At 49.4% G+C, this 22,184-nt stretch overlaps 1 protein-coding gene across 1 annotated transcript in view; it reads left to right on the plus strand.

Annotated features, from left to right (window-relative positions):
- The window catches only part of LOC144818285 (zinc finger protein 474-like), a 325,325-nt gene that overhangs the window by 222,298 nt on the left and 80,843 nt on the right, over nucleotides 1-22,184 (plus strand). The window contains exon 3 of the mRNA XM_078675565.1: nucleotides 8,676-8,856. Coding sequence (XP_078531691.1) covers nucleotides 8,676-8,856 — 181 coding nt within the window. The remainder of the gene's footprint in view (nucleotides 1-8,675; nucleotides 8,857-22,184) is intronic.

Here is a 22,184-nt window from a genome sequence, read left to right on the forward strand (position 1 = left end):
TCACTAAAGGCAGGTGACAACCCCACCACAAAGTATCTCTTGGAACTACTTATCCAGGATGACCTCCAGAATCCTGACAGGACAGAGGAACAGTACAATGTGGGTGGGAATGCTCCAGAAAAGAGGTCAGGAGGGGTTCCCCTAGTGACTTTAATTCTGAGTATGGCCAGGAGGAGTCTGGGAGCTCAACACTGGCAAATTCTGATTTCCCAAGGAATAGTGCAGATGGCAGAGAGGATGACCCTGGAAGTAGGTCCAGTGTAGGCAGAGGAGGTTTAGGTCTTCCTCTACCGAGTCCAATGCTTTTAATCATTCCATAGGGACCTCCATCTCTAGCAAGAGGGAGGACTCCTTGGAGATGGAATACCACCTAATCAAACTTGAGAGAGTTAGGCTCAGGCAAGATCAGTTGGCCCTTGACAAAGAGACCCTGGAAGTACGGAAAGCTAGGAAGAAATTGGGACTAGAGTCCAATGGTGGCAGCAACAGTGTGAAAAACACAAAGAATAACTGTGGGTCTTGAAATTTAAAAACTATGGGGCACATTATGATGGCGGACGGACCTGAGTCCGTCCGCCACCATAGAGTAGGAGGGAACCTCCGCATGGGCTGCGGAGTTCCCTCCTGTGCAATTAGGATGTGACCGCCACCCTGGCGGTCACATCCTCTATTTTTAACATTGCGGCGGGTGCGGCTTCAAGCTGCACCCGCAGCAATGTTAAAAATGCACGCATTGCATTTGTATGTAGTATGTGGCAGGCACCGCGCGGTGCCTGCCACTTTCTGCATACAAATGCAGGGGGGTACCATAAGTACCCCCCATGTGCACCCCCCACTCCCCTCTTCACCTAGGGGGCCCGCAACGGGCCCCCGCAGTGAAGTTACACATGCTTTTCCACGGCGGAAAAGCCGCCGCGGAAAAGCATGTTTCAGAGCCCATCCTAATCTGGCTGACGGTGTCTGAGAGACACCGTCACCATATTAGTGCTATTCCACCGCGGTTGTAAGCCAACCACGGCAGAAAAGCTGCGGACGGAATCCAGGACCCACCAGCCATCCTAATGTGGCGGTGGGTCTTTGGTGGGTCCGCAGAGGATTTTCCGCATCCTCCGGGCAGGCGGTGGCTTCCGCCGGCCCGGAGGATGCGGAAAATCCTCCATCGTAATAGGCCCCATAGTGTGTGGGAATGGCTATGTGTAAGCTTAGAATATAAGCAAACTACTAGACAATTACCTATTGTGAGTAAGTGTCCATCAGTTACTCTTCCTGTACCGCCCAATTCATCATATGGTCTACTCCACAGTAGGTAGTCCAGATTAACCAACTCAAGGGTGTTATTGGGAGATGGTTAATATTGATGAGGTAGTTTATGGGGTGATAGGTAGATGTTATTTGTAACTGAAAGCAGTGCAAAAGTGATTAGTGATGAAAAAAGGAGTGTGTAATATAGTAAAATTGGATAGTGAACGCAATATACCTTTATTCTGGAGCCGTACACTTCCAACAATAAAAACAAATAGAGTGCAAACAAGTCAGATAGTTTTAACAAATAAGTACTGACTGGGTTATCTGGTCGATATGTTTCTGCGGACATTTAAAGGTCCACATTGGTACCTGACACTTCCTCAGGACTCATAATTAGTTGCTACTGCTTATGTAATAAAAAACAATCGTGAACAAAATGGTAAATGTCACCGGTTCACATCTGGATTCCCTCCTTTGATTCAAGGGGGAAGCGCTTCCGCCTCACCTGGCTAGCAGCTCGGGATAAAGGAGCCCCGCTCTCTCCGTCGGTACTCCTGGCAGCCTTCTGGGCTGTTTGGGGAGGTTTCAAGGGACCAACAATGTCAATCCCTACAACAGTGTACCTAGAATCAGGGAGTCATCCCAGTTGCTGCCACCATGGGACTCTAGTGTACCTAGAATCAGGGACCCTTCCTTTGATACTAGGAAACGGAGCAGGATAGTCTCTCCTTACCAGGAGGGAGATGATATCCAGAAATCGATCATAGCCTTAGAGAAGACCTGTTAAGTCCAGAAGGTCCCTCAAGGGCAGTGGACAGCTATCATGTGGCTCTCCTTTGCTAACAATGTTAGAGAGGCGCTCCTTACTGTTAGAGAAGAGCATGCTGACAATTACTCAGGCTTGAAAGGTGCCCTCATAGATGGGTTTGGCTTAACCACTGAACAGTATATGATTAAGTTCAGAGATACCCAGAAGGCACACACTCAAGACTGGGTTGATTTCATATACAATACTGTTAAGGCTCTGGAAAGCTGGCTTCATGGAAGCAAGGTACAAGACTATGAGGGATTGTACAATGTGTTAATGAGAGAGAACATCCTTAATAATTGTCAGAATCAACTACTGCACCAGTGGTGGACTCTTATCTGACCTCTTCCCAAGAATTGGGAAAGAAGGCAGACAAATGAGTCCGCACCAGGGTTAAGCAGAAAAACCATGGTGGTGGAGGTGACCAGAAGAAGCAAGATTCTTCTAAATCCCAAGAGAAGGATGAGGAAAAGGGTAAAGATAAAAAGGGGTCTTCCCAAGGTCCACAAAACCCTGCATATGAGGGTGAGTCCCAATACTCCAAGAAGGGTAAAAAGAAACCTTGGTGTTATTTATGTGAATAAATGATACATTGGACAAGAGAGGCTGATTGTCCAAAGGCCAAAGAACCTTCTACCACTGCCCCTAACACAACTGTTCCCCCCTTGCAACAGTACAAGTGGTAGTACAGCAAACAAGGGATTAGTAAGGTTAACCTTGTTTTATGAGGTGGGTTCTGGTCTAGTCAGAACTCCAACTCAGGCTGTCCTTGGCTGTGATGGTGGCATAGATCTTGCCACCTTACTAGTAAGTCCCACTAACTTGGGCAAGTACAGGTAACGGCCTGTAATTAATGAAAAGGAAGCTATTGCATACAGGGACACAGGGGCCAGTGTCACTATGGTGACAGAGACACTTGTGTCCCCTGACCAGATCATACTTGGTCAGTTGTACTAAGTCACCAACGCTAGCAATATCAGAACTGATCATTCCTTGGTAGTTGTGAATCTCAGCTGGGGAGGGGTAATTGGCCCTAACATAGTTGTGGTTTCTCCAGATCTACCTGTAGATTGTCTGTTGGACAATGATATAGAAACATTCAGCCTGGCCTGAAGTGGAGTCCAGGACACATGCAGAGATGATGGACATCTCAACCAGTGCATTTGCTGTCACCAGGGCTCAGGCCAAACCGCTCAGCACTAAAAGCGCACTGGATCCTAAAAGAATGGAGCAGATTGCTCCTAAGAGAAGGAGCCAGAAGGGTAAGAAATCATCCTCCTCCCAAACTCCCAGTGGGGATCAGTTTCCTGAGGAAGATGATCTCAGTCTCTGTGAAGGAACTGTCACAGAGGAACTTCGGCCTGACCAGGCAGAGTTATTGGGGGCAGGGGGCCCATTAAGACTTGAGTTTGGGACAGAAATCTTGCCTCTCTCTTAAACAGCTCAGACAGCAAACTGCTGCTGAGGAAGCAGGGAGTGTCAGTGGATCCCGCAGGATCTATTGGGAAGACGAGCTTCTGTTTTCTGAAGGTAGAGACCCCAAGTCTGGTGCCACCAGGAGGTTGGTAATACCTCAGAAGTTCAGTGGTTTTCTTCTATCCCTAGCAAATGGCATTCCCCTTGCAGGACAACTTGGACAAAGCAAGATTTGGGATTTGATTGTCCCTCATTTTCACTGGCCACATAGGTCTGAAGACACCAAGGAGTTGTGTCGCTCCTGTGTCACTTGCCAAGTCAGTGGTAAGTCAGGTGGCACTACAAAAGCCCCCTTAATTCCACTCCCAGTGGTTGGAGGTCCCTTTGATAGGATAGGGATTGACATTGTTGGTCCCTTGAACCCTCCAACTGCATCTGGACATAGTTACAGCCTTGTGGTGGACCATGCCACTAGGTAGCCAGAGGCTATTCCCCTTAGGACCACCACAGATCCGGGGGTGACTAGGTCAGTTGAAGGAGTATCTTTGGCAAGTAGCCTCACTGTGCAGCAGCAAGCTGATTTAAGGAAAGTCCTCAATCACTTCAATCACATCTTCTCTCTGACACTCAGTCAAACCACCTGGTGTACCTATTAAGTGGACACCGGTGGTAGTCTGCCTGTGAAGAATAACATTTACAGACAGTCTGTCCACGTCAGAGACTGCACCAGGTCATAGGTCCAGAAGATGCTGGAATTGGGGGCCATTGAGCCTTCAGATAGTCCCTGGGCTAGTCCAGTAGACCTTGTACCAAAACCTCACACCAAAGGTGGCAAGAGAGAGATGAGGTTGTGTGTGGATTACAGAGAACTCAATGCATTCACTAGTACTGATGCCAATCCCATTCTAAGGGCAAATGTATTCACTGATACTTTGGCCTCAGACAAATATCTGAGTACATTTGACTTGACTGCTGGCTACTGGCAAACTAAACTCTCTGAGGATGCCAAGCCAAAAACAGCATTCTTGACCCCCATTGGGCATTATCAATTTATTGTGATGCTTTTTGGCTTAAATAATGCGCCTGACACATTTCAGAGGTTGGTGAACAAAGTTCTAACAGGTCTGGAAGGATACAGTGCAGCATATCTAGATGATGTTGCTGCCTTTAGCTCCACCTGGGAGTATCATCTGGTCCACCTCAGAAAACTTTTGGAGGCCCTGCAAAAGGCAAGTCTCACTATCAGGCCACCGAGTGCCAGATACGGCAGAGCAAGTTTGTATACTTGGGTCACCTAGTAGGTGGAGGCCAAGTTCAGCCATTGGAGAGAAAAACCCATACCATCATGGACTGGGTTGCTCCCACTAACCAGACTCGAGTCAGAACTTTCTTTGGCCTGGCTGGATACTACAGAAGGTTTGTAAGGAGTATGGGTCCATTGTGACTCCCCTTAATTATCTCACCTCCAAGAGAATGCCAAAGAAAGTTCAGTGGACAGTTAGCTGGCAAAAGACATTTAATGACCTGAAGCAGGCCATGTGACCTGCTCCCATTCTGCAAATTGCTGATTACTCTAAAGCCTTCACTGTCCAGACAGATGCTTCTGAGAAGGGGGGGGGAGCTGTTTTGTCACAACTTAATACAGAGGGCCAGGACCAACCAGTAGCTGTTATAAGCAGAAGGTTGACCCCAGGCAAAAACGTTGGTCAGCTACAGAGAGGGAGACCTTTGCTCTGGTCTGTACCTTGAAGAAGTTGAGACCATACCTGTTTGGTACATACTTACTTGTTCAGATATACCATAAGCGCCTCTTATGGCTTAAACAAATGAAGGGTACAAATTCCAAACTTTTGAGGTGGTCCATTCCCCTACAGGGGATTGACTCTTCAGTGCAACAAAGGCCTGGGAGTAACCATGCCAAAGCAGATGGACTCTGCAGGTATTTCTACTTAGAAAATGAAGCCTAAAATGGGCAAGGTTAGTGTCAACTCCTAATGTTGGGGGGGGGGTATTAAAGTAGGATCTGCTTTCATGGTTACCCCCACTGTTTGCTGGTCTGATTCTGATTTTCTGACTAGTCTGACTGGTATCCTGCTAACCAGGACCCCCTTCTCTGTGCTTCCTCCCTAAATTGGACCATGGTGAGTACGTAGGTCCCCCCCTGATTGGCTACTGGTGTACCCTTGTAAGTCACTAGTATATGGTACTAAGGTATAAGTTAAACACAAAGAATCCACATCAAGATTTCATTGGAGTGGACCCTACTAAGGTACCCAAGGCATAGGTACACCAGGGGTACCCAATGGGCTGAAGCATGTATTATGCCACCTTTGGGAGACCACTCACATTGTGACTACAGGCCTGCCATTTCAACCTGTGTAAACTGGTGCTAGCACCACTTACAACAGATATAAGAATACGTTTTCTTCTATCTACACTTAGACACTCCTAAAGCAGGCCTTCAAATCCTGAAGGAAGGGTGCTTGGTTATAAGTGTCAGGGTGCCCCTGCATGAGCAGTACACCACTACAAATGCCAGAGTCCATTCTCCAGGCGTTGTAAGTGCATCAGCCATTATGATACATAAGGTGGCCATGCGTCATTACGCGATGGCTAACTCTAAACTGGCTGTAACGAACCCTGGCATGTTTGGTATCAAACATGTTTGAATCATACCCCAACACTGTAAACGATGTTGGAGGTATGATTCCATGCACTTTGGGGCTCCTCCAAGAAGCACTCCATGCTCCCGGTACAAGTCTTCCAGAGTCTGACAGCAAACTATGGCTGCTGCCGACCACAGACACAATTCTGCCGTCCTGCTGCTGAGCCAAGCTCAAGCAGGGGAAGGTAGGACAATAGGTTTCCTGTCACAGAGAGGTGTGACCACCTCCCAGACAGAACTTGGTGTATTGGGCCATCGTGTCAGCACTACTAGACTGCTTTGAAGGGCACATTTGCATACTCCAGTTGGAACCAGTTCTGGGAGTTGTTGGCTCCCACTCTGGAATGAAACTGGACAAAGGACATGGGAGTATCTTCCCCATTGTCCAGCCCCTCCTCTGGGAAGGACCCCTGAATCGCCCCAACCCTATCTTTAGGGTACTAAAGGTCTTACCTGTGGGTTGTTCTTTAGATTCGTTGTGGGACAAGATTCAGATCTGAAACCACTTTGTCTTCAACCATTTGGGCACTTTGGACTTTTTTGTCTGGGCATGTGCTCAATACCGGTTCTTCTCCAGGCCTGTGGACATCCAAAACACCCAAAGGAATCTCCCATGGAATCACTCTCCTGCATCTGCAGGCACCGCAATGAAGCAATTATCCAGAAACATTCATCAGGTATGAGGGCCTATGATGGTTGTAATAATTATGATCCAAAGCTTTAAGGGTAGTCATATGAGGATTACCACCTGCGCAGTCGATGCTCCAGTCAGGTTGGGATCTTGTCTGAACAATCAGAGGCAAGTCGAACATTCAGCAACACTCTCATGGAGTCTTTGTTTAAAATCCAGCACACAGTTAATGTGAAGCTCTCGGTTCGTTGAGCACTACTGCAACTTAGATGAGTGTGGATTTTTATGAATTCTTGTTCCTAGCTGTCAACTGCTTTATGTCTTTAGGAAGACCCGCCATGACGCATTTTAGCTTCACAAACCAAAGGGTTGAAACGTCAACAGTTATTCCCGCTCATGCCCCACAACTCTCTCAGCCCCAAGAAAAGCATGAAATAAAAGGGCTAAAAAAAACGACAGAAAAAAATTGCTTAGGGCACAACTCGCTTTTTTAGTCCACAATTTTTGTATATTTTATGTACACTTTATGCAATATATCACAGTGTCACTCATATCACCTTGTTCACTTGAATCCCTTTATTTTCATGTCACTTACTAATTTGGATTTATTATATAAAAAGTTAAAGCCATGAAATGAACTCGTAAATATTACGCATTTAAAAAAAATCCTTTCTTGTGTGTTCCATTGAAAAGTCTTAAAATAATGTACTAGACTTTAGCTTTGCTGATTAATTCTTGACATGTACTAAGCAATTTGTCTCTCCCCGACAGAACCACTTGTAGTTCCTTGTTAAATCCCAGGTTCTGAGGGACACAGGGTTACCCTATTGACTTTAATGGATTCATTTTTTTTATGAACTTTTTTTTTTAAAGCAAAGAATCATCAATCTGGCTTTCAAGCGTCTGCAAATATTTGCATTAAATCAAATCAGAGAGCATTCTGGGAGCACAATACATAGCCTCATATTGCTAAACTTTCAAAACGTGTGTACACATTTTTATACTGGAACCACTGTCAGTAGTGCAGTCAGCACTTACAACATTTACTCAGAGCATCAATTAATGAACCATAAATACAAGTTTGAATAGCACTAACATATGGACTAAAATATTACCATAACTGCATACAGTGCCCTTCTCTGATCCATAATGTAGTACTTCAAACTGGCAGCCAAAGGGTTTGTGCTGGAGGGGGTTGGGCCTACTTGTCCGGAGGACAAAATACACCTGAAAACTTGTTGCCCTTGACCCCAAACAATATGTCCTGGGCTTCGGGCTCTAGGAATTCAACATCTCTGCAGTGAAAATAAACCTGACTTAAGAATGCCATCATGGAGTGTGCCTATTCTTGTTCCCTAGACCGAGGGTACAGTGCTTCTTTCCATATTTAAGGGGCCCTTGCACCCGTGATTCGCACCAGCCCTGCAAGGTGGATGTAACCAGTTTTGCAAGGAATCCGTCTCAGTATTGGAATAATATATATACATTACAGTGTTCAGTGAGAGTCTTTCTACTTTTACGATCGACTATTTGTACAGTTTTTATGAGCTGATGTGTTCACATAAAGCCAGGAATATAGATGTGCTGAAGACAGTGCACCCTTATGAATGTTTACATTACGTATGGATCCAGTCCTTTCTGACTTTGAGTAGATTTCTTCATGTTCAAGCAACCTCTTCTAAGTTGGAGTTGCACAACAAATTTACTGGAGTACTATTAGTTGCTTCAACTATCAGTCCAGATCCAATCAGGGTAGGCCAATTAATAACATAGCACTAATTATTTTAAATCTAGGCCCCCAGAAAAAAAACATCGCCCAGTCCCTAAAAGAATGCTACTGCAATTCTTACTTAAACACAATGTTTTTATTTTATTGAATTGATTTTAATTAAAGTTTTCATTCTTTACAGCCAGCAGTGTTGAAGCAACCAAGAACTATTGTTTGCTACATATGCGGCAGAGAGTTTGGAACAAAATCTATTGATATCCATGAACCACAGTGTTTGAAAAAATGGCACCTTGAAAATGACCGGCTGCCCAAGAATTTACAAAGGCCTGAACCTAAAAAGCCAGAAGTCAGACCAATTGGAGGTAAGCATAGTATCCAAAAATATTACTGTCATTGTGCTAAATATCTAGAGACATTCATTTCAAAAAAGCACATCACGGATTGCTCATATTTCAGAAGTCTTACCATTATTAGAACATTGAAATGTTGAGAGCTCTATTGAAAACAATGGAGTGCTACGGGCCTCTAATGGCCGTTAGAAACCTGGAGCTCCAACATTCCAATGTTGTCGTCCACAGCTGTTAATTTGAACGAAGGCCTCATGGAGCCCGAGGGGATTTCAATCTCCTCGGGCTCCGTGCGGCCTTTGTTTTATTTGTCAGAACATTCTGCTCTTTAGTTGTGGAATGTTCTAATAACCTTATAGTCCTCCATAGCTGGGCTATACCGGCCATAAAGTCCTGCTCCCTTGTTGAAGGCCCTAGCCTTAGGCTCTGGCCTTTAACGCTGGAGTGGGCCATTAATGGCCGGTCTATAAGGCTAGAATACATGTTATTTTAACTTGCCACCCTTCCTATAACATCGTCCTTAATTATCTTTGCTTATGGCCTTCCTGGCCCACCTATTTAACTCAGCTGCCTTTCCTCAGTGAATTGTCCCCTCAGGTGCCACTGTTTCTCCTGTTGCTACTTATAACCCCTATTCCTCCAAACCATTCCAGATCTTTGGAATTCACGGACTATATCAGCTCCACATACTAAATGCTAACTTTCTTCTCCATAGGGCTTGCTCTGTTAGCCCCTCTGTCTTATCTTAACTTAAACATCTACAACTAACATTGAAGATCATAACCTCTGGATATGTGACACAACTTGCTGAGTCATCATATCATGGTTTACAATCAAAATCACTTTACACCTACTCATTACACAATGAAATGTCCAAAATGTGAGTGTGCCCAAACAATCCTCCCTTAAATTGACTCTCCACCCCACCCTCATCTCATAAAAGCTCCAAGAGAAGGGCAGGAAGACACTGTTCAGGTGTTCAGTAAAGGAAGAAGTAAGCGTTCTTAAGTTACTGCCTAATTGAACCCCCCCCCCCTCCCCCATGGATACCAGCCCACACAATCCATTCCTTGCAGTCTTGGAATACCCGCACTTCCGAACTTCTCGTGGGGAGATCAGGACTGCCCCTTTTAAGGTTGAGCAAGGATAGCAGGGAGAGAAGCATCACTTTATTGGAATCAGTTGCATTCTTGGATGCCTACAAAGGAAGTCACGTTGTCACCGGTTGTTAGATTGGGCATGAAGCAGGATTATACTAGATCTGTTTAGGCATTATTATTTGATTTGCTTTTTTTGCTTTAAGTAGTTGCTTATTTTCTAGGTTTGCCTCCTTTTGCTACCATGATTCACACTGCCCTCAAAGGCTCGCACTATGGCATCTGCAGCTGCAGAGACACAGGAGCCCCGAACCCTTCAAGAAGATTGAAGATCCACCACTTCTACGAATCTCTGGGGCTCAATGGTTCTGTTCTCAGGGGATGTCATTGTGCACTATGCCATTGGTGTACTACCCCCTCCCCGGCTTACCCCCACCCTTTCATGTCCTCCACGTTCCGTACCTGGCAACCCACAGGAAGTATGTCCAATATCAGGGTCATAGCTCTCTTCAGGTCCTTGTGCCCCATGACTAAATATCACATGTGATCACCAATTTTCAGTGACCAGTTTAATTGTGAAAAGTAAAACCTTTAGGCTCGAGGGTTCATGCTAACACTTGAGTTGGCACAAGTAGAACTGCACCTACCTTTGCTGGTCGTACATTGTACGATCCATTTGTGTATTTCTGTGAAATCTGCCATTTACATTTTTTTATATTTTTGGGACAGTTTTAGATTTTTGATGCTTCTTTATACAAATAACGATCATACAATTGCACTAAGTGAGACGGGAGAGGGAAGCAGTGAAATAAGAGCTCTGTCGGTAGCCGCTCTGTGGTCTGGCGGTCGCAGGCAGCTCTGTTTCCCAGAAAGTCATCACCATGACGGCTTGATGATTCATTGCTCAGCCACAAAGGATTACTAAGCTCCGGGTTTGCTCTCATTAGCCAGGTGCTTGATAACTTTTTCTTATGGCTTCAGAATGAACCACATGCTTTTTTTCATAGATGTTTTCACAATCCCTTCTCCGGAAAGCTAACTTTTTTGATGATAAATGTGCAACGTAACAAGGATACAACTTCTAATGTTTAAATGAAAAAGGGAAACATTTATGGTAGTCGTTCGTTTTCTAAAAGATCATTTAAAGTCATTGTTTTGTGCTTCTGACCTATCTCGGCTTTGCTTTCTTTGGCCTAGCGATTGCTAGTCACCCCCGAAAGCGGCCACATCTGCAAAATACTTTCCAGTTAAACTATAAAAAATGTTTTCGAGCTGGCCACTTTCCTATTCAGGCACCGCAGGAATGTAGGGCTTGGTAAGCAAAGTGCACTCGCCGTAAAAGAAAATCAGAAATATTACAGCTCACGTCTTCCGAGCCAGAGCGTTTAAACAAATGTGTGCAACATCACCAAGATGAAGGGCCACTTTGCCCCATCCCTAGCTTTTGGTCCACATTCGGTGTGTGGGAGGGGACGCCCTAGTAGCCTAGCCAGAGTCTAACCTTCTTGCACTGCTCTGCACTGCATGCTTGGCACCTACCTGAACAGAGGGAACCCAGCTGTCTATCAACTGCCAGGAGACCACCATACAGCTCCTCTCTTCCCTACTTTCACGCATCCTAAACCTCATCTAACTGATATGATCTCCCAAATAACATTGTCTAGATTCCTCTAGCCCTTCTTTACCCTATCCAATCAAATTAACAGACTTACATTTTCTAAATCAGTCTTGATCCTATTATTACAGCTCATCAATTTGGTATGGCAGTGGAATGGTGGTCGAGAAATGATTAGCTGGAATGGGGCTCGGAGCACTTGCCTGTGGCTGAGATTATTTTAAACATTGATCTTGGTGTTGTAGTTTGCATCCTAAATGCAACAGGTATACCCAGACGTGGGACCTGTGCTCACTGAGCCATAAGACTCATGTGATGTGATGAGACTTAACTAGGCCCAAACCGGTCTGGGGTTGATTGTGGTCCCTTCTTGTGGGGTCTAGCCTGGCAGTTCCCATGAGGAGCAGGGTTGGTACTGATTGGTCTAAGGTGGGCCTTCGTCTTGAGTGGCATTTTGGGCAAAACAAGATGAACTTGAATGTGGCCCCAAGAGACTGCTAGAGGCTGTGCTTAATTCAAGCATTCCATTATCATCGTGTTGCTTCAGTTTACGCCCTAAGTGTGACAACTATGCCCAGATGTGGGTCTTGTACACACTATGTTACAGGATGCAAGCTATACCTCACTGATGAAACATAACTAGGTCTAAACCATCTGGAGTTGATTGTGAATGTGCAGCAAACCCACCTGCGTCACAACAGCTGTGAGTAATGCTTCACTCCAGAAGCCCTACCTGTCCTCATGGAGCCCAGTGCTCACTTTTACCTGAATCAGATAAGTGGGATGCAGAAAGAAGATCCTGGAAACCATGCACAGCCTCTTTTCTAAGAGCTCAGGTTTGACGTCATAAAGAGAAGACCGTGTGGATCTTAACATAAGAGTCGGGATCCAAAGCAAGAAATGCATTGTTAGTACAGGCTTTTTCTGGATTGGTAGAAAATGTACAGCCTTCCGCATGCCACCAGCCCTTTGGGTGCCACATAATACAATTGTATTCCTCCTGTAAACAGTCAGGCACATTGATGAGGGCTTATGTGTGCTCAAGCTTATATCAGCATCTTCTGCATTCTCCACACTCTCTTTTCTACTAATGCCTCGCAAGTGCCTTCCTCTGAATTCCAACATGGCAGATAACTGAGGGTAATGTAAAGAGATCATTTGGCAACTGCTCTCATTCATCTACTGCTTCAATGTAAACCTATATGGCGTGGCAGAGATGAGGTAAGGGTGCATTAGCCCAGAGGGCAAATGCTTTATCACCTGCAATGAGGACTGATGGCACATCCGTGACACGTCCAACCTCAGTCTGGAATTCTGCTGTTCTTTTCACACGGAAAATTGCTATCAAGTTCATGAAAGCTAGAGCAGTACTATCAAAGCTAGTGTATAAGTAACAGGAGTTTAGAAAAAAGTAACCCTTTATAAGGTGAAGAGTTAGAAACATTATCTCGCCAACGAAATCTAAAATCTGTTAGCATCTCCATAAATTGCATATACTTTTCAAAATATTATTATATTTCTCACTGCTACCAGGAAAGCGCAGCACATTATTTAATTAATGGAATGTTATTTGAATGACTGCTCTGAAGTCAAAGGAGTACTACCAAGTCTCAGCACAATGTAAAAAAACATAGCAGATGAGAAAAATTAACGTCATGTTATGTAATATGAAAAACATTTTCACTTCTCACCTTATCTCTTTCAGTCTAAGGTATTGTTTCCATCAACGTCGAGTTTGGTATAGAGAACAACTGCATGTAGGATGCTTTGTCTGGGCAAGGGATGTAGGGCTCACTCGCCCACAAACCCTTTGAGGTAGTGAAAAAGGGCCGCACCACAACTGCAAATGCTGAATAGCACATCCGTTTCCCTGTGGCGCAGGGCACTTTATCTGGTCGAAGGCTGCAGGACTTACTTGCGTAGAAGCCCTTGAAGTGGAGCTGCACCAGCTCTACATGCGCTGAAAAGCGCACCGGATTCCCCACAGAAGGGACTGGGCAGGACCATCCCACTTGACTTGGTTATTCATTCAACTAGCATAACATTCCCCCTCCTAACTCTGGCGGCGCTAATGGATCGAAAAGACTGTGGAAAAAATCCTCCATCTTGACTCTTCTTACTTCCACAGTAGGACCATTAATTTTTGAATTTTGAATTTTAAAATATTTATAAAGCGCTCTTATACCGAAACCGGTTTCATGGCGCTAGATAGCCGAGGGTCAGTGGGAAGCGAGCTAAGCTGCAACAGATCTGGAGAACAAGAGGGTCTTCAATTGCTTGCGAAACTCCAGATAGGAGGGAGACATCCTGAGGGCAGGTGGAAGTGAATTCCAAAAGGATGGAGCCAGCACAGCAAATCTGGCCCCCCCGGCCTTCTGTTTCCTGAAACGAGGAACTGACAGAAGGGCCAGGTGAGTGGAGCGAAGTTCTCTAGACGGAAGGTATGGAGAGATGGCTTCGCACAAGAAGGTGGGGGCGGTCCCAGATCTGGCCTGGTAGGTAATGCAGCCCAGCTTAAAGAGCGCCCTCTCCCTCACAGGGAGCCAGTGGAGAGACTGAAGCAAGGGGGTCGTGTGATTAGACCTGGGGAGACCAAAAATCAGGCGAGCCGCCTGATTTTGAATCAGTTGGAGCCGGTGGATGAGGTAAGCCGGGGCGCCGTTGAGGATAACATTCCCATAGTCAAGGCGCGACAGCACCATGGCCATGAGAATGAGTTTGAGTGCGGCAGCAGAAAAAAAACGTGAAACCTTCCGGATAGTCCGGAGGGAGAAGAAGCAGGCAGACACCACAGAACTGATCTGAGTGTGGAGGGTAAGCTGTGGGTTAATGAAGATACCCAAAGTTTTGACTTTGAGGGCTGGGAGGGGGGGGGGGCCGAGGGAAGGGGGCCAGAAGGAGGGGGACCAGGGACTGCAACCACCCCCCGTCAAGACCAGCTCGGTCTTGTCCGGGTTTAATTTGAGGTGGTTGCAGTTCATCCACCCTTGGATGAAAAGCATGACCTTCTGGAAGTTGGAAGACGAAGAAGGGGAGGATGAAAGGTTGAAAATAAGTTGGAGGTCATCGGCGTAGTTGAACACCGAGACCTCCATCTGCTGTAAAGAAAAAATGAGGGGTGAGATGTATAAATTAAATAGTAAAGGGGATAGGGAGGAGCCTTGTGGAACTCCACAGGTTACCTTCCGAGGGGGGGCCGTGAAATTAGCGAGTTGGACGGCCTGCTCCCTGTCGGTCAGAAAGGAGCAAAGCCAGGCAAAGGCCGTGCCCCCAATGCCCGCCGCTTGGACACGGGTTAACAAGATGTCATGGTCCACCGTGTCGAACGCGGCGGACAGATCTAACAGGACTAGGGCCTGTGGTCGGCCAGTGTCAATCCCCTCCCTTAGTTGATCCATCACCGACACCACAACCTTCTCGGTTGAATGCAGCGGGCGAAAGCCCGCCTGTCGGGTGGAGAGGGCGCCCGTGGATTCTACGAAGGAACTGAGAGACCTGGTGACGTGAGCCTCTGAGACCTTCGCAAGGTAAGGGAGGAGGGAGATGGGGCGGTAGTTGGAGGGCAAAGATGGATCCGCCCCTGCCTTTTTCAAAATGGGGATGACAACTGCCGACTTGTGGGCGGAGGGGACAGTGCCAATGCTAAGGGAGTGGTTGATGAGGGTAAGAGGAGGAGAGTAACAATTGGAGAAGAGCTCTTTAAGAGCAAATGCAGGGCCTATATCGTAGGGTGATCCCGATTTAATCCGGGCCAGGAGGGGGAGCAAAGAATCTCGGGTGAGGAGGGGAAACTCGGTGAGTGAGGGGGTGGGAAGGGTGGGAAGGGCAGGGGGTGGAACCAAAAGTGAAGGGAGGGTGTTGGCCTTGATAAGGGCAATCTTCTCAAAAAAATAAGAATTGAGGGAATTGCATAGAGTTTGAGATGGAGGGATTTTGGGGGTCGCCCTGTCAGAAGCAGCGAGCTCGTGAACAGTGGCAAAGATCTCCTTTGGCTGGTTATCTGCTGTCAGGATCTTCCCTGAAAAGTACTCCATCTTAGCTTTTAGGATGTCATGTTTGTACTCTTTCATAGACTGACAGAAGTAGGTTTTAAGCAGGGGGCAATAGGAACGGCGCCAGGCACGTTCGGCTCTGCGGGTGGCAAGCTTTTTATCCCTTAAGGCAGGGGTAAACCAACGATTAGCCGCGTGAGCGCGTTTAATGGTCACTCTCTTAAGGGGGACGGTAGAGTTACACGCCTTAAGCAGCCAGTTGTTAACGGCAGAGAGCTGGGTGGGGAGGGGGAGGTCGGTGAGCTCTGGACTAGTTGCCGCAAGAGCAATGTTGACTTTTCAACTGTGGATGTAGAACTAGGGGTACATTCTCAAGGCGAAGTACTTGATAATGGTAACAAGGGGACATCTACTTCTGCTCTGCCCACTTCTTGCAACACCGATTCTTCTCCTGTCAGGGGACAAACTTTTTGACTGTTATTGCTGATGTTGATCAGCCTCAGACACAGGGGGCAATTGTTAGCTCATCATCTGTTAAGAGTAATAAGAGAACTGGTTCAGCAGTAAAATCTGGACCTGCTAAGTGCCTAGGGCGAGCGTCGGATTCTAGTTCTCGCCTGGTGTCTAACTTCTTGGTTTCTATGTTGGATGCATTTTTTAGTAAAATTCTAATTTAGTGTCGTGTCGAACTCCTCGGATAGTTGCTCCCAGAGGTTGTTTAACGTCGAAGGTTTCAATCAATCAATCAGGCAATTGTGAAGCGTGCTACTCACCCGTGAGGGACTCAAGGTGCTGAGGGGGTGGGGGAGGGTTGCAGCTCAGAGCCAGCCGTAGAGCCAGGTCTTGAGGCTCTTTTTGAAGGTGTGCAGAGTGGGGGAGCGTCTGATGTTGACCGGGAGCTCGTTCCAGGCCTTTGCTGCAATGTTGCTGCACCTGCTCTGGTTCTGCAGATGCGTGGGGTTTCTGCTAGAGTGAGGTCGGCGGAGAAGAGGTTTCTCTCGGGTATGTGGAAGGAGACTCTTTCGTTAAGGTATTTCGATCGGTGTAGGCGTGGGTGAGAAGCTTGAAAGTTACTCTCTTCTCAACGGGGAGCCAGTGGAGGTCTCACGCGTGTTGGATGATGTAATCATGTCGTGGGATGCCGAGGACAAGTCTGACTGAAGTGTACTGGATGGTCTGGAGTTTACTTAGCAGGGATTTGTTGATTCTAGTGTAGAGGGCGTTTCCGTAGTCCAGTCTGCTTGTTATGAGTGTGTGGGTGATGGTCTTTCTGGATTTGGGGGGGATCCGCTTGAAGGTCTTGCGAAGGATGCAGAGGGTGTTGAAGAAGGTGATGGTGACTGCGTTGATCTGGCGGGTCATGGTGAGGGAGGAGTTGAGTATGATGCAGAGGTTCCGGCCGTGGTCCATGCAGTTGGGGGGGTTACCGTGGGCAGTGGGCCACTAGGTGTTGTCCCAAGCTGAGCGGGTGGGTCCGAGGACGAGGACTTCTATCTTCAACGGGTGGAGCTTTAGACAGCTGCTGCTCATCCAGGATGTGACGTCTTTCATTCCTTCCTGGAAGCTGAGTCTGGTGGAGTCGGGTTCCTTTGTGAGGGAGAGGATGAGCTGGGTGTCGTCGGCGTAGGACACTATGCTGAGTCCATGCTGTCTGACAATGGCTGCGAGAGGGGCCATGTAGATGTTGAAGAGCGTGGGACTGAGCGATGATCCTTGGAGAGGAATGGGGGATTCTGATCCTTTGGGATCTGCCAACGAGGAAGGAGCAGAGCCAGTCGAGGGCAGTTCCCTGTATGTAGGCGTTGGGGTTTCTGGCTGTGAGAGTGCAGTGGGAGATGGTGTTGAAGGCTGAAGAGAGGTCTAGTAAGATGAGGCCCATGGTGTGGCCTTGGTTGAGGCAACGAGGTGGGCGGTCTAGGTGCTGTGGTTGCTGCGGAATCTGGATTGGGAAGGGTAGAGGATGGCGTTCTCTTCAATGAAGTTTGTCAGCTGGGCGATGACGATCTTCTCAGTGACATTGGCCACAAAGGGAAGGAGAGAAATGGGTCGGTAGATTTTCAGGTCTGTCGGGTTTGCAGAGGGTTTCTTGAGGAGGGGCTTGACTTCTCCGCAATTTCAGTCGTCGGGGAATGTGCCAGATTTGAAGGTGGTGTTGATGGTGCGTCGTAGCTCGGGTGCTATGGCAGCGGCTCTCTGGAAGATGTGTGATGGGCAGGGGTCCGTGGGGCCTCCCAGTGCTGTTCATGGTTGTGGTGGTAGCTTCAGTGGTGACCGGGGTCCAGGCGGTGATGGTAGGCTAGCTGTTTGGGGTCAAGCCGGTAATGGTAGGCTGGCTGTCGTCGCTGGAAGAAGGAGTGGTTTCTGGAGTCTATTTGCTGAAGTTGTCGTGGAGGGCCATGATTTTCAGATGGAAGTTGGAGTTGAGCTTGTTGCAGAGGTCCTGGGAGGGTGTGATGTCCGTTACTTCGCTGGGGGATTTGGTGAATTGTTGGATGATGCTGAAGAGTTCCTTTGAGTTGCTGGAATTGGTGAGGATTTTGTTCCGGATGAGGGTCCTTTTGGTGGATCTAATGAGTTGGTGGTACTCTGTCATGGCGTTCTTGTAGGTGATCTGGTCTTCTGTGGTTTTGTTGTTCCATAATTTTTCGATACGCCTGCAGGTACGTCTGGATTCTTGGAGGTCGGTGGTGAACCAGGAGGCCCTCATGTGACACTGTCTGTCGGGGTTGCGGAGGGAGGTGAGCTTTTCTGCGCCGTTGGTGATCCACCGATGTAGCTCTTTGGCTGCAGAGTTGGCGTAAGTCGAGGCGGGAGGGGGATCGTGGTTGAGGGTGAAGTTGAGGTGCTCCTCTGTGACCTTGCTCCAGTTCCTCCATGGTGGGCGTGAAGTGGGTTAGTGAGCGGTGTCATTGATGAAAGAGAAGTGTATGCAGTGGTTGTCCGTCCAAAGGGGCTGCGTGGTGTGGCTGAAGCAGATGATGTTTCCTCCCGCGAAGATGGGGTGGAAGGTTTGTCCTGCCTGGTGGCTAGGGCTGGTGACGAGCTGTTTCAGTCAGATGTTGGCGAGGTTGTCTAGGAGGGCAGTGGCGTTGGGGTAGCTGAGGTTGTCGAGGTGGAAGTTCCGGTCTCTGATGAGTATGTAGTCCATGGAAGCGATGGCGTGGGGTGCGATGAAGTCGGCGATGGTATTTATTTATTTTATTTATTTATTTATTTAAATTTGTAACGCGCAACAGCTACCCGCAGTGGGTTTCCCGGCGCCAGGGACAGACTCAAGAAGGAACAAGCATTAGCAATGCAATCGGGCTCGGATTTATTTGAGTTTGAGCTAATGGCATTGTAAATGCCAATGTATTGTTGCTATGTGTTATGGAGTGTGTTCATGTGGTGTGTACTGCTAGGGATCTCCTTGTGAATGTGCCAATATTGCACCACTTGCCTGTGATGTCCTTCTTATGTGTGAGAAGCTTGCACCTCTGCTGCCTGTGGTCTCCTTGTGAGTGTAAGAAGCTTGCACTGCTGCTGCCTGTGATGTCGTTCTTGTGAGTGGGTGAAGATTGCACCTCAGCTGGCTGTGGTCTCCTTGTGAGTGTATGCACTGTCATTGCTAGCCAGTAGATATGCACTATCATCGCTAGCCTGTAGATATGCATTGGCTTCACTAGCCTGTAGGTATGCACCGTCATCGCTAGCCTGTAGATATGCACTGTCATCGCTAGCCTGTAGATATGCGCTGTCATTGCTATCCTGTAGATATGCGCTGTCGTAGCTAGCCTGTAGATATGCATTATCATCGCTAGCTTGTAGGTATGCACTGTCATCGCTAGCCTGTAGATATGCTTTGTCATCGCTAGCCTGTAGATATGCACTGTCATCACTAGCCTGTAGATATGCATTGGCTTCACTAGCCTGTAGATATGCATTGGCTTCACTAGCCTGTAGATATGCACTGTCATCGCTAACCTGTAGATATGCATTGGCTTCACTAGGCTGTAGTTATGCTCTGTCATCGCTAGCCTGTAGATATGCTCTGTCATCGCTAGCCTGTAGATATGCACTGTCATCGCTAGCCTGTAGATATGCACTGTCATCGCTAGCCTGTAGATATGCACTGTCGTCGCTAGCCTGTAGATATGCGCTGTCGTTGCTATCCTGTAGATATGCGCTGTCGTTGCTAGCCTGTAGATATGCATTGGCTTCACTAGCCTGTAGATATGCACTGTCATCTGCACTCTGCACCGGCACTATGCACCGCCACTCTGCACCGCCACTCTGCACCGCCACTCTGCACCGCCACTCTGCACCGCCACTCTGCACCGCCACTCTGCACCGCCACCCTGCACCGCCACTCTGCGCCACTCTGCGCCACTCTGCACCGCCACTCTGCCACTCTGCACCGCCACTCTGCCCCGCCACTCTGCACCGCCACTCTGCACCACTGCACCGCCACTCTGCACTGCACCACCACTCTGCACCGCCACTCTGCACCGCCACTCTGCACCGCCACTCTGCACCGACACTCTGCACCGACACTCTGCACTCTGCACTGCCACTCTGCACCGCCACTCTGCACCGCCACTCTGCACTCTGCACAGCCACTCTGCACCGCCACTCTGCACCGCCACTCTGCACCGCCACTCTGCACCGCCACACCGCCACTCTGCACCGCCACACCGCCACTCTGCACCGCCACTCTGCACTCTGCACCGCCACTCTGCACCGCCACTCTGCACCACTGTACCGCCACTCTGCACTGCCACTCTGCACTGCCACTCTGCACTGCCACTCTGCACTGCCACTCTGCACCGCCACTCTGCACTCTGCACCGCCACTCTGCACCGCCACTCTGCACTCTGCACCGCCACTCTGCACCGCCACTCTGCACCGCCACTCTGCACCGCCACTCTGCACCACCACTCTGCACCACCGCACTGCCACTCTGCACCGCCACTCTGCACCACCGCACTGCCACTCTGCACCGCCACTCTGCACCTCTGCACCGCCACTCTGCACCGCCACTCTGCACCGCCACTCTGCACCGCCACCCTGCACCGCCACTCTGCACCGCCACCCTGCACTGCCACCCTGCACTGCCACCCTGCACCGCCACTCTGCACCGCCACTCTGCACCACCACCCTGCACCGCCACTCTGCACTGCACCGCCACTCTGCACCCCCACTCTGCACCGCCACTCTGCACCGCCACTCTGCACCGCCACTCTGCACCGCCACTCTGCACCGCCACTCTGCACCACCACTCTGCACTCTGCACTGCCACTCTGCACCACCGCACCGCCACTCTGCACTGCCACTCTGCACCACCGCACCGCCACTCTGCACCGCCACTCTGCACCGCCACTCTGCACTCTGCACAGCCACTCTGCACCGCCACTCTGCACCGCCACCCTGCACCGCCACTCTGCACCGCCACTCTGCACCGCCACTCTGCACCACCGCACTGCCACTCTGCACCGCCACTCTGCACCGCCACTCTGCACCGCCACTCTGCACCACTGCACCGCCACTCTGCACTGCACCGCCACTCTGCACCGCCACTCTGCACCGCCACTCTGCACTGCCACTCTGCACCGCCACTCTGCACCGCCACTCTGCACCGCCACTCTGCACCGCCACTCTGCACCACCACTCTGCACTCTGCACCGCCACTCTGCACCGCCACTCTGCACCGCCACTCTGCACCGCCACTCTGCACCACCACTCTGCACCACCACACTGCCACTCTGCACCGCCACTCTGCACCACCGCACTGCCACTCTGCACCGCCACTCTGCACCTCTGCACCGCCACTCTGCACCTCTGCACCGCCACTCTGCACCTCTGCACCGCCACTCTGCACCTCTGCACCGCCACTCTGCACCGCCACTCTGCACCGCCACTCTGCACCGCCACTCTGCACCGCCACCCTGCACCGCCACCCTGCACCGCCACTCTGCACCGCCACTCTGCACCGCCACCCTGCACCGCCACTCTGCACCGCCACTCTGCACCACCGCACCGCCACTCTGCACCGCCACTCTGCACCGCCACCCTGCACTGCCACTCTGCACCACCGCACCGCCACTCTGCACCGCCACTCTGCACCGCCACTCTGCACCGCCACTCTGCACCGCCACTCTGCACCGCCACTCTGCACCACCACTCTGCACCGCCACTCTGCACCGCCACTCTGCACCGCCACTCTGCACTCTGCACGCCACTCTGCACCGCCACTCTGCACTCTGCACCGCCACTATGCACCGCCACTCTGCACCGCCACTCTGCACCGCCACTCTGCACCGCCACTCTGCACCGCCACTCTGCACTGCACCGCCACTCTGCACCGCCACTCTGCACCGCCACTCTGCACCGCCACTCTGCACTCTGCACTGCCACTCTGCACCCCCACTCTGCACCGCCACTCTGCACCGCCACTCTGCACCGCCACTCTGCACCGCCACTCTGCACTCTGCACTGCCACTCTGCACCACTGCACCGCCACTCTGCACTGCACCGCCACTCTGCACTGCACCGCCACTCTGCACCGCCACTCTGCACCGCCACTCTGCACCGCCACTCTGCACTCTGCACCGCCACTCTGCACCACCTCACTGCCACTCTGCACTGCCACTCTGCACCACC

Source organism: Lissotriton helveticus, chromosome 2_1 (assembly GCF_964261635.1).
Source record: "Lissotriton helveticus chromosome 2_1, aLisHel1.1, whole genome shotgun sequence".
Classification (NCBI taxonomy): Eukaryota; Metazoa; Chordata; class Amphibia; order Caudata; family Salamandridae; genus Lissotriton; species Lissotriton helveticus.